General features: G+C 46.7%; 1 protein-coding gene across 1 annotated transcript in view; it reads right to left on the bottom strand.

The window, feature by feature from the left end:
• The window catches only part of ADAM10 (ADAM metallopeptidase domain 10), a 211,913-nt gene extending 200,647 nt beyond the window's left edge, over positions 1 to 11,266 (bottom strand). The window contains exon 1 of the mRNA XM_073586969.1: positions 11,029 to 11,266. Coding sequence (XP_073443070.1) covers positions 11,029 to 11,080 — 52 coding nt within the window. The 5' untranslated portion in view covers positions 11,081 to 11,266. The remainder of the gene's footprint in view (positions 1 to 11,028) is intronic.
• Positions 11,267 to 13,325: the final 2,059 nt, after the last annotated feature.

Genomic DNA, 13,325 nt, shown 5'->3' with positions numbered 1-13,325 from the left:
CAAAAAAGAAAAACAAGATCTCCTGCACAGAGATGTATGGTACGCTAGCAATAGCTTGAGAGATTCCACCTTAAACATGTGAGGACACTAGCTAGACGAGGCACTAAATGCAAGCACCTTCCTTTATGGCTCCTCACGAGAAGCAGGACCCAAACACAGCGCTGCGGACAATGCATCATTAAGATTTAGTTTATTGCTCTCACAGCTAGACTATAAATGTGATCCAACTCCTACGACACTCAACAAACCTCCGCGTCAAAAGAAATAAATTTGCTCGTTCTAGACAGTATTAACATCTATAGTATAGCTCAATGACCCACTGACAATTGCCTGTGTCATAAAGGCCAGTGAAATGCTATGGACATTGTTCATTAATACACATTTTCTACAGAAAATTCTAAAGGCTTTGGCCAAAAAAAGCCACGACCACTATGGAAAGGACATCTCTGGTCTTCAATGTTGGGTCGTCTTCCTCCTTCATACTAAATAACCATCCCTGTGGCAATGTAATAAAAACCTTACACATGGCGACTGAGTCATTCCAATAGTCGGACACAAGTGTGCCATGACGTTCTTGTACTGACCTATAACTTGAGGATCACAGGATGGGAAGCAGAGAAAAAGGAAGCCTCTTCTAGTAGCATAGTCCCTGCTCTAGTGGTCTGCAGACCCTACTTTATCGTGGCCATTCATTTTCACTGGGAGGAGGAGGTGTCGTGGCCACTACCGAGTTCAGAAGTTCATCTGTAGTGTGAGGGTATGTGCACACGCAGCGGATTTGGCCCTGCGGATCCGCAAGCAATGTACAGTACCATGTTAGCCAATGGGATTTCAAAACCATAGTGCACATGCTGCGGTTTTGCTGCGGTTTTAAATACGCAGCATGTCAATTCTTTGTGCGGATTCCGCAGCAGTTTGACACCTGTTCCATTGTCCAGGTATCAAACTGCAGGGGAAAACCGCTGGCCAATATGCAGGAAAACCGCAGGTCACTTTACCTGCGGTTTTACCTGCAAATCCGCGTGGAAAAATCCACAGGTGAATCCGCACTGTGTGCACTCGCCCTAAGCGCTTTACAATTTTATATTTGACTCAGTATTTTTTTCTATCCTCTAAAATACATGTGTCAACGTGCCAGAATAATTTGGATTTCTTTTGGCAGTATGCATTACTAGTGCAGAAAACAGACCACCTAAAAACAGGGAGACTTAGGCCATGTTCCCACATATCGCAAACACTGCATTTTTATGTGCTGCATTAGGCCTGTTTCACACTTCCATCTTTGACCATCAGTGAAAATCCGCCATTTTTGCAAAAAAAACGGATCCGCCATTTTTTTTGGCGGATCCGTTTTTTTCCCCCATTGATTTCCATTACCGGCGGATCTTGACGGATGGCCATCTGTTGGATCCGTTTTTTAGCGGATCCGTCAATTTTTTCCGTCCGCCGAGATGCCTGGACGGACAATGTAACTTTTTTTTGCTGCAGGATCCGCATTTTTATAGTGCGCATGCCCGGAGGAATGAAGTCAGCCAGAAATTTATCTCTCTCTCTCTCCTTCCCGGGCAGCGGTTCTTTAAAATTCTTCATTCATCGGATCCGTCAAAAAAAAAAAAAAAAAACGGTCCGGTGACATCAGTTCACATCAGTTACCAACGGATCCGCTTTCCGCCATTTTGGCAGATTTTAACTGACACAAAAAACTTAAGTGTGAAAAAGGCCTTAGCTGTCCAAGCAAATGTAATGCGGAAAACTCATGCCCTCTGTGCATCTAAATACACGGTTGAACTGTGTGTGTTTTGGTGCTTATTTTCTCATTATTCTTCTATGAGGGGCCCGTTAAAAAAAAATAAACACATGTAAAACCACCCTATGAGTCATTGTCCTACCATTTCATAAGCCTTGCCACATACAGGTGCAGCTCACAAATTTAGAATATCAAAAAGTTAATTTCAGTTCTTCAATACAAAAATTGAAACCCATTATATAGAGTCACTACAAACAGAGTGATGCATTTCAAGTGTTTATTTCTGTTAATGTTAATGATTATGGCTTACAGCTAATGAAAACCCAAAAGTCATTATCTCAGTAAATTAGAATACTTTATAACACCAGCTTGAAAAGTGATTTTAAGGCTGCGTTCACACGTTGCTTTTTTACGCACGAAATCAACGCAAAAACGCATCCCATGCAATCCTGTGCTAATGCTGCGGAATCGCATAGCGGAAAAATCCGCAGCATGCTCATGTTTTTTGCGGAATCGCGGGGATTCCACACCCATAGGATTGCATTGAAACGCTCACTTTACGCATGTGGCTATGCCCACCATGCGTAAAGTGAGGGCTTCATGTGCAGATTGTACCCAGGGTCTGGAGGAGGGGAGACTCTCCTCCATGCCCTGGGTACCATATCCCTGTAAAAAATGGAATAAAAATAAAAAATATTGTTATTCTCACCTTCCGACGGCCCCTGATCTCCTTCCCGCCTCTCACTGAGCATCACGTCATCTCAGGTCTTTCGCGCAAAGCATTACTGGGACCGGAAGATGCCAGGGGCGCCGCAGAGCAGATCGGGGGCCGTCGGAAGGTGAGAATAACAATATATTTTTTTTTTTATTATTATTTTTACAACCTTTTACTATTGATGCTGCATAGGCAGCATCAATAGTAAAAAGTTGGTCACACTTGTCAAACAGTATTATGTATTTATACAGCACCATTAATTCCATGGTGCTGTACATGAGAAGGGGTTACATACAAAGTTATAGATATCGTTAACAGTAAACAAATTTACAATGACAGACTGGTGCAGAGGGGAGAGGACCCTATCCTTGCGGACTTACATTCTTTGATAAGTGTGACCAACCTGTCAGTTTTCCAAGCAATGCTAATAATAATCTTCATTTATATAACGCCAACATAATCCGCAGCGCTTTACAGTTTAACAGTTTCAAAACACAAGTCATAAGTAACAACATTAACAATACAATAATTAAAGCAAAATAAGACGACCCTGCTCGTGAGATTTTACAATCTACAAAGATGCTACAGATCGCTTGGAAAACGCTAGCAATTCTGCAAGATAATTACGCTTGAAAAACGCTAGTTTTTTACGGGAATTCCGTATGCGAATTTACCGCAGCAAGGAGTTGCGGAATTGCTGCGGCAATTCTGCACGTGTGCACATAGCCTAAAATCGGAAATGTTGGCCTACTGAAACGCTCGTTCAGTAAATGCACTCAATACTTAGTCGGGGCTCCTTTGGCATCCATTACTGCAGCAATGTGACGTGGCATGGAGGCGATCAGCCTGTGGCACTGCTGAGGTGTTATGGAAGCCCAGGTTACTTTGATAGCAGCCTTCAGCTGGTCTGCATTGTTGGGTCTGGCGTCTCATCTTCCTCTTGACAATACCCCATAGATCTCTATCAGGTTAAGGTCAGACGAGTTTGCTGGCCAATCTAGCCAAGTGACACTGTGGTTTTTAAACCAGGTATTGGTACTTTTGGCAGTGTGGACAGGTGCCAAGTCTTGCTGGAGAATGAAACTTCCATCTCCAAGAAGCTTGTTGGCAGAAGGAAGCATGAAGAGATCTAAAATTTCCTGGTAGACGGCTGCGCTGACTTTGATCTTGTTAAAACACAGTGGACCTACACCAGCAGATGACATGGCTCCCCCAAACCATCACTGGTTGTGGCTACTTCACACTAGGCCTTGGAAATCAAGGTCAGAGTTTGGAGGAAGAGTGGAGACACACACAATCCAAGCTGCTTGAGGTCTAGTGTGAAGTTTCCACAATCTTTGATGGTTTGGGGAGCCATGTCATCTGCTGGTGTAGGTACACTGCGTTTTATCAAGACCAAAGTCAGCCAGCGCAGCCGTCTACCAGGAAATTTTAGAGCACTTCATGCTTCCTTCAGCCAACAAGCTTTTTCGGAGATGGAAATTTAATTCTGCAGCAGGACTTGGCACCTGTCCACACTGCCAAAAGTACCAATACCTGGTTTAAGAACAACAGTATCACTTGGCTTGATTGGCCAGCAAACTCACCTGACTGTTTTATATTGTAAAGAGGAAGATGAGAGACACCAGACAAAACAACTAAGACAAGCTGAAGGCTACTTTCAAAGCAACCTGGGCTTCCATAACACCTCAGCAGTGCCACAGGCTAATTGCCTCCATGCCACACTGCATTGATGCAGTAATTGATGCAAAAGGAGCCCTGACCAAGTATTGAGCGCATTTACTGAACATACATTTCAGTAGGCCAACATTTCGGATTTTAAAGTCATTTTTTCAAGCTGGTGTTATAAAGTATTCTAATTTACTGAGATAACGACTTTTGGCTTTTCATTGGCTGTAAGCCATAATCATCAACATCAACAGAAATAAACACTTGAAATAGATCACTCTGTTTGTAATGACTAATATATGACTTTCACTTTTTGTATTGAACAACTGATATAAATTAACTTTTTGATGATATTCTAATTTTGTGAGATGCACCTGTAGCTTAGGATATTTAGCCCAAACCAGAACATTTTCCAAATAGAAAAAAAACCCTCTAAGGGTGTGTGCACACGTTGCGGATTCTGCTGCGGAATTTTCTGCGCGGATTTGTCTAAATCTGCAGGTCAAAAGACCTGCGGTTTATCTGCAGATTTTCTGCGGTTAGACACCTGTCATGGAGCAGGTGCTAAACCGCTGTGGAATCCGCACAAAGAATTGACATGCTGCGGTTTTGAAATCAATTTTCCATTGATTTTAAAGGTACTGTACACCACGGCAGAAACTGCTGCGGATCCACAGGACCAAATCTGCAACGTGTGCACACACCCTAAGAAACTGCCGTTTTAAGGCTCTCGTTCCTTATCAGCGAAGAGCAGGTTACTAGTGAGAGGCAAGAATGAACCCCACGGTCACATGTTCAGTATTTGGTCAATTTCTGACACAAATACAGAAGTGGTGACGTGTTTCTATGATACTTTCCCTCTGATTGTTCCTCTCCTGGTTTTGGCTTACAAATACTGCAGTAAAATACTGACCAAATACTGAACGTGTGAACGTAGCCTTAAGTAGCCATCTGCGGAAGGGCGTTTTCCTTCTGTAGGAAAGATCATGTCACTTAGTTTTACAGGAGCGTTTCACTGTGATATTGATAACCTATCCTTAGGACAGGTCATTAATATCGGATCAGTGTGGGTCCAGCACTCGACAACCCCAACAATCAACTCTCAAAGCAACTGGATGTGAACAATTGTCAAGATAAACAGAGTAGCTCCATTATCCATTTACGTTCCGCTGCAGGGTACTGCAGATCAGCTTCTAGTCAAAGGAAGAGTATACCCTCTCATCTGCCACATTTACACAGAAAGACTTATTTCACTAAAATCACAATTTAATCATTTCTCACCAAACTATAATAGATCTGCCAATACTAGTGAAGGTAGGAAAAGGGAGTATGTCGACCAATGGTAAAGAGAAAAAAAGCACATGCCATCCGGTGCCGCAGCTATCCCCTACACGCTACGTTTCTGCTTCTACATCATTTCATCAGATTTACAATCACTTCTACTTTTTATCCTTTCGCTTTCATCCTGCTACTTTGGTCTCGGCTTATTATGTACAAAGTGCCAGGGCATTCTTTGAAGTTTGTTACTATTGAATGCCTTTCAAGTGTGTTGCAGTCTGGATGCAGGTAAATTTACAGGAATGCTTAGTGGAACGTAGGGAAGGCCATGACTGGTAAAAGAAGGAGTATTAGCCACCATGTACACACATACTCACCACACTCTACGGCAACCGCACTGGCTGCCAACATTCACATGCTGTGGACTGTACGCATCAATTACCGGTAACGACAAAGAATGAAAGCTGGGCTCAGTTCCTAAGTCCACTCTGACCTTCCATTTACCTGTTCTGTTCTAGGAACACAAACGGAAGCCATCCATTGCGTCAGTTACTCACACGGAAGCAGAGGGTCTGTCTTGGTTCCTTTTATTAGAATGGAAGATAAAGTTTCACATGCTGGACTTGTTTTCAGGTTGTACAAAATAAAAAAAATACTGGGAGAGAGAAATACAACTGTGCAGGAAGACAACGGCAGGGACACTGTGGATGACGTAGGACGCGACACCCACACGAAGCAAGAAAGAGGACAGAACGTCAACGAGAGAGGAGACGCTGGAGCTATGCCCATCGGACCCGACCGCCCTGTAGGCGAGTATAATAGAAGGACTTTTTCTAGTCCTGCAGTCCAAGTTGGGGGCCTATATACAGCACATTAGAATGCTGTATATCAGAGCTGAAAGGTACTGGCCTTACCCTCACATGGGAAAAACCTGGTGACAGGTTCTCGTTAAGGGGTTCAAAAACCACAGTTTTTCATGCAGAAAAAGCTTTGAGAAACTTATTTTGGAGAAATTTTGGAGGCGTTTTTATTGAAGCATTTCCTGAAGTGGTTATGAAGAGTTTGGAATACTTTTTCCCTAAGCGCTCTTTGCAGCCTTCTGATTGGACAGTGGCTAATTTGGAGAGGTTTCCTTCAGGATCCTCTTTAAAGAAGCTACGTGCACACTCTTTTCCACAAGCCATTTTTCTATACCTTCAGGTGGGAAAAAAAAATAAAAAATTGTCATGTGAACAGCATAGTGAATTACCGAAATAAATAAATGGGTGACTGGGAAGACTTCATAAGAAGGATTTTGAAATTAATTTGCTCAAAAACAAACAAAAAAAAAAACCTCAGTGTGACTATAGCCTTACATATATGAAAAAGTTATTTGGTATCATACAGTTCATTCCTAGACAGTTCATACAATAAATATTTGATGGGTTTTTCACATTGCAGACTTAAAGGGAACCTGTCAGCAGTTTTGCCGATATAAGATGCGGCCACTGCCTTTCAGGGCTGATATACAGCATTCTATAAAACCCACCCATCTTTTTGTGACGCCACCCTCCTGCTTGCTTCATGGTTCCTCGGGATCGCTCTCCTGTGCAGGCGTACTTATCTGCCCTGTTGAGGGCAGAGGAAAGTACTGCAGTGCGCAGGCGCTGGGCCTCTCTGACCTTTCTCAGCGCCTGCGCACTGCAGTACTTTACTCTGCCATCAACACTGCGGAGAAATGCGCCTGCGCTAGAGCGTGATGCCCGGGAGCCATGAAGCAACAGGAGGGCTGCACCGCAAGAAGATAGGAGGCGCCGGTCCTGGACCTGCAACACCCATCGGACGGTACCGTCCCGCAGGTGAGCATAATAAAACTTATTTTTCTTATCTTTCAGGTCGGATCGGGGGCTTATCTACAGCAATATGCCAAAAGCCAGTGGCCGCATCTTATATAGGCCAAAGCTGGTGTCAGGTTCGCTTTTAAGCACCCAATAAGTAAACTAGGTTACTTGTTTTTTTTAATGTTTTTGACATTTCCTGGTATTTGGCTTTGGCAAAACTATGCTAGTCGTGTGTGGATTATATTCATTCTTAGAGTGTTTCTACAACGGAATAAGGGAAAAAAAAAAAAAAAAAAAGTTTACCAGCAGATTATCCGTATATAGTTCAATTCTATGCTCAAAATTTACACACAAGAGAAACAGGCATGTTGCAGATCCCAAGCATGCACCGAAGGTCAGTTAACGCAGCATATGAACAAAAAGGACAATTTGAGATTTCTGCAAGTCCTATCCACCTTGCTGGAACTTTCAGAGGCTTCACGTAGGGGTTTACGCAGCAAAAACAATCAAAACTCACAAAAAACTCATCATGGGAACGTAAAGAAAGGGGCTATCCACCTGTTAAAACTAGCTATGTCACTAGCACCACATTCTATATACTTTAAAATACAAGTTAGCAAAAAAAAAAAAAAAAAAAAGGCACATTTTGACTAATTAAATTTTTTTTCACGAATTGAAATACGGTAATTTTTTGCTCTGGTGTCCCAAACGGTGGAATGAATGTGCACCACAACATGACGCTGCTCTCCAGAATTCATGTCATACCAAGCAAGGACCACCATACGTGTCGGGACCGCCAAATAGCAGTGCAATGGGTGCTGAATACCAACAAACACTGCTTTTATTAAAAAAGAAAGCACATTAACATTGCTGACAGGTAATTCAATAATGATCCACTTGTCTGTATATCCAAGTTTAGGGCCCCAAAATAATCAGCCTGCGGCAACAAGATCCCAGCAGTAGAATATTTCTTGGAATGGCTACAAATCCCTATCGATCGTTAGTAATAGTCTCGGGACGCCTACATAACAATCCTCAGAGAATTTCAAAGCAAAGTGACACTATTCCCAACAACGTGATCAAATGTCCCCAGGAAAGTCTTTGCCTGCAAATCCGAGGACTGTTCCAACCATGAAGAACATCCGAGCGCTCGCTTGATTGTGCTGAAAATTGTAACAGACAGTTCTCCTCAAAAATTGCATTTATGGTTCAAAACTGCTTCTGTCCAGGCTTCTTCCTGCTAATGGAGATTACACTGGAGGGAGTCACTTCCTAGAAGTAAAACTACTTACAAAAAAAAAAAAAAAAAAAAACCCACAACATAAACAGAACACGAACAGGAAGCACCCGCTGCTTCTGACAAGCGTAAAGGTGTGTCACCGAGCACCGAAACAAAGCAAGTCTCCTATGGGTGGTCCCATTGTGAGGCCACACATTGCACGACAGCAGTATACAAAGGAAATTAGGACAATCCCTCAAGTAATTGACCATCTCCCATATAATTCCCAAACATGACATCACTACACCAGCATAATGTGGAGGACTGCAGCAGAGGAGGCTACAGGATGAGACTTATCCAGCTGAATGTAGCGGGCACATTAACCCTAAGAACACAGCACAAAGTCGACAGATCAGGCCACAGTGGATCACAGCAGTATTTATCCCCATTCATTGCTACACGACGTGGCGGACAGCATTGAGCCATCCTTCTGTAAGGACACACATGACCATCTACGTACCAATAATGGAAGCATAATGGAATACAAAGGGTTACCCCACTTGCTTGTGACTAAGTGAGAAAGGGGGGGGAGGAGGGAAAAAAAAATGAGGCAGAAATGACAACAAATCCAGCAGATCCACTGTCTCCAGGTCTTGTAACGCCTAACACCCTCCATCTTTCCTTATTCTCCCCCACAGCCGCCTACAGAGGTGGGTGCTGGGAAGTCTGCAGCAATTCTCTCCTACACGGGAGCAGCTTGTCCTCTCCTGACACAGAACATGAAGCCAAGGCAGACGCCACACTGTAGATCACCAGAGCCCATACCCTCCGCAGCCAGGGCGAGACGCAACAGCCAAAGCTACAGGCACCCCGAATACAAGTGAGACCGGGCAGCAGCAGCTCACAGGAGCCGCGTGACCAGATGAGGGGGCAATGCCATGTGCCAGCAGCGCAGTGATGACAAAGAGGAGAACAATGGTCAGGGGAGCTGGTACTGGGCGATCATACATAGACAGCCGTGCAGAAAAGGATGTAAACAGCAGCCTGACTAGGACACCACACTGACCGCCAGGCAATGCCAGGCTAGTCACCAGAGGCAGGCTAGCCACCACACTGAGGGGCAGGCAGGGCCAGGCTAGCCACCACACTGACCGCCAGGCTAGCCACCACACGGACTGCCAGGCAATGCCAGGCTAGCCACCAGAGCCAGGCAGCGCCAGACTAGCCACCACACTGACGGGCAGGCAGGACCAGGATAGCCACCACAGTGACAGGCAGGGGCAGGATAGTCACTACACCGAGGAGCAGGCAGTGCCAGGACAGCCACCACACTGACCACCAGACAGGACCAGGCTAGCCACCACACTGACGGGCAGGCAGCGCCAGGCTAGCCACCACACTGACGGGCAGGCAGCGCCAGGCTAGCCACCACACTGACGGGCAGGCAGCGCCAGGCTAGCCACCACACTGACGGGCAGGCAGCGCCAGGCTAGCCACCACACTGACGGGCAGGCAGCGCCAGGCTAGCCACCACAATGACGGGCAGGCAGCGCCAGGCTAGCCACCACAATGACGGGCAGGCAGGGGCAGGATAGTCACTACACCGAGGAGCAGGCAGTGCCAGGACAGCCACCACACTGACGGGCAGGCAGCGCCAGGCTAGCCACCACACTGACGGGCAGGCAGGGGCAGGATAGCCACCACAGTGACAGGCAGGGGCAGGATAGTCACTACACCGAGGAGCAGGCAGTGCCAGGACAGCCACCACACTGACGGGCAGGCAGCGCCAGGCTAGCCACCACACTGACGGGCAGGCAGCGCCAGGCTAGCCACCACACTGACGGGCAGGATAGCCACCACAGTGACAGGCAGGGGCAGGATAGTCACTACACCGAGGAGCAGGCAGTGCCAGGACAGCCACCACACTGACGGGCAGGCAGCGCCAGGCTAGCCACCACACTGACGGGCAGGCAGCGCCAGGCTAGCCACCACACTGACGGGCAGGATAGCCACCACAGTGACAGGCAGGGGCAGGATAGTCACTACACCGAGGAGCAGGAAGTGCCAGGACAGCCACCACACTGACGGGCAGGCAGCGCCAGGCTAGCCACCACACTGACGGGCAGGCAGCGCCAGGCTAGCCACCACACTGACGGGCAGGCAGCGCCAGGCTAGCCACCACACTGACGGGCAGGCAGCGCCAGGCTAGCCACCACACTGACGGGCAGGCAGCGCCAGGCTAGCCACCACACTGACGGGCAGGCAGCGCCAGGCTAGCCACCACACTGACGGGCAGGATAGCCACCACAGTGACAGGCAGGGGCAGGATAGTCACTACACCGAGGAGCAGGAAGTGCCAGGACAGCCACCACACTGACGGGCAGGCAGCGCCAGACTGGCCATGTGCCCAGCTGCACTTGATAAACTAATGTCTGCTGGGCGAGGATTGCTCCAGGGAGGGGGGCTGTCACCGGCCATGAAGGCACATGGTGCATTTGTATACGGCCTCCCTCCCTGCCCCCCCGGGATAGCTGGGCTGCAATAACAGTGGAGCGGCCCCGTAGTCCCCCTCCCATCTCACCTCCCGAACTAGCCGCCCAGGAGAGCAGGAACACAAGCCTCAGGATAGCCATGACCCCCGGGTGTCAGCAATCACACATGGACCCAATCTGCAGCCACGACACTCCGCTTCTTGGCGCTTTCTCCCCTTCAAGCTCCAGGGGAAAGCGGAAGCTCCCGGTGTCCCGACCAGCTCTATCCGACGAGGGGAGGGAAACAGGCTGCACTGCCTCCCTCTGACGTCACCGGCCCCGCCCTCCTCCACTGACCGCCTGACAAATAATGCTCTGTTCCTGTTAACCCCTTCTGGCAGAGCGGGCACAGCCGTCAGTATCACCGCCGCCTATTCTTCATGGTGGTCGCTCAGGCTATACGGGAGATGTCCCCCGGCGTGAGCTGTGTGTCTCCGTGCTGTATGGGCGCGGGCCCTGCATCTGCCTGCCCTGTACCGAAACCGAGGAGGGCCTGGTTCACACTGCCGTTCTTACATACGTGGTCTCTGTGGCCTTGGTTTCTGAAGACCAGCGTTTTTCACACAGTTCTTGATGAGGAGGGTGAGGTGGAGTGCGAGGTTCTAAAAGAGGCGAAAGTGGCATGTGCCTCCGTGCTCAACTCGCCGCCATCATACTGCAATGGGACATGTCACATACATATATAAGGTACATGTCACGTACAGTACAGACCAAAAGTTTGGACACACCTTTTCATTCAAAGAGTTTTCTTTATTTTCATGACTATGAAAATTGTAGATTCACTCTGAAGGCATCAAAACAATGAATTAACACGTGGAATTATATAATTAACTTAAAAGTGTGAAACAACTGAAAATACTGTATGTCTTATATTCTAGGTTCTTCAAAGTAGCCACCTTTTGCTTTGATTTCGGCTTTGCAAACTCTTGGCATTCTCTTGATGAGCTTCAAGAGGTAGTCACCGGAAATGGTTTTCACTTCACAGATGTGCCCTGTCAGGTTTAATAAGTGGGATTTCTTGCCTTATAAATGGGGTTGGGACCATCAGTTGTGTTGTGCAGAAGTCTGGTGGATACACAGCTGATAGTCCTACTGAATAGACTGTTAGCTGCTTTTTTCTTGCCATAATACAAATTCTAAGTAAAGAAAAACAAGTGGCCATCATTACTTTAAGAAATGAAGGTTAGTCAGTCCGAAAAATTGGGAAAACTTTGAAAGTGTCCCCAAGTGCATTGGCAAAAACCATGAAGTGCTACAAAGAAACTGGCTCACATGAGGACCGCCCCAGGAAACGAAGACCAAGAGTCACCTCTGCTGCGGAGGATAAGCTCATCCGAGTCACCAGCCTCAGAAATCACAGGTTAACAGCAGCTCAGAATAGAGACCAGGTCAATGCCACACAGAGTTCTAGCAGAAGACACATCTCTACAACAACTGTTAAGAGGAGACTTTGTGCAGCAGGCCTTCATGGTAAAATAGCTGCTAGGAAACCACAGCTAAGGACAGGCAACAAGCAGAAGAGACTTGTTTGAGCTAAAGAACACGAGGAATGGACATTAGACCAGTGGAAATCTGTGCTTTGGTCTGATGAGTCCAAATTTGAGATCTTTGGTTCCAACCACCGTGTCTTTGTGCGACGCAAAAAAGGTGAACGGATGGACTCTACCTGCCTGGTTCCCACCGTGAAGCATGGTGGAGGAGGTGTGATGGTGTGGGGGTGCTTTGCTGGTGACAGTGTTGGGGATTTATTCAAAATTGTAGGCATACTGAACCAGCATGGCTACCACAGCATCTTGCAGCGGCATGCTATTCCATCCGGTTTGCGTTTAGTTGGACCATCATTTATTTTTCAACAGGACGATGACCCCAAACACACCTCCAGGCTTGTGTAAGGGCTATTTGACCAAGAAGGAGAGTGATGGGGTGCTATGCCAGATGACCTGGCCTCCACAGTCACCAGACCTGAACCCAATCAAGATGGTTTGGGGTGAGCTGGACCGCAGAGTGAAGGCAAAAGGGCCAACAAGTGCTAAGCATCTCTGGGAACTCCTTCAAGACTGTTGGAAGACCATTTCTGGTGACTACCTCTTGAAGCTCATCAAGAGAATGCCAAGAGTGTGCAAAGCAGTAATCAAAGCAAAAGGTGGCTACTTTGAAGAACCTAGAATATAAGACATATTTTCAGTTGTGTCACACTTTTTTGTTAATTATATAATTCCACATGTGTTAATTCACAGTTTTGATGCCTTCAGAATGAATCTACAATTTTCATAGTCATGAAAATAAAGAAAACTCTTGAATGAGAAGGTGTGTCCAAACTTTTGGTCTGTACTGTACATAAAACATA

Source organism: Dendrobates tinctorius, unplaced genomic scaffold (assembly GCF_039654945.1).
Source record: "Dendrobates tinctorius isolate UK_male_01 unplaced genomic scaffold, ASM3965494v1 ptg000097l, whole genome shotgun sequence".
Classification (NCBI taxonomy): Eukaryota; Metazoa; Chordata; class Amphibia; order Anura; family Dendrobatidae; genus Dendrobates; species Dendrobates tinctorius.
This window is presented reverse-complemented; position numbering and strand designations above follow the sequence as displayed.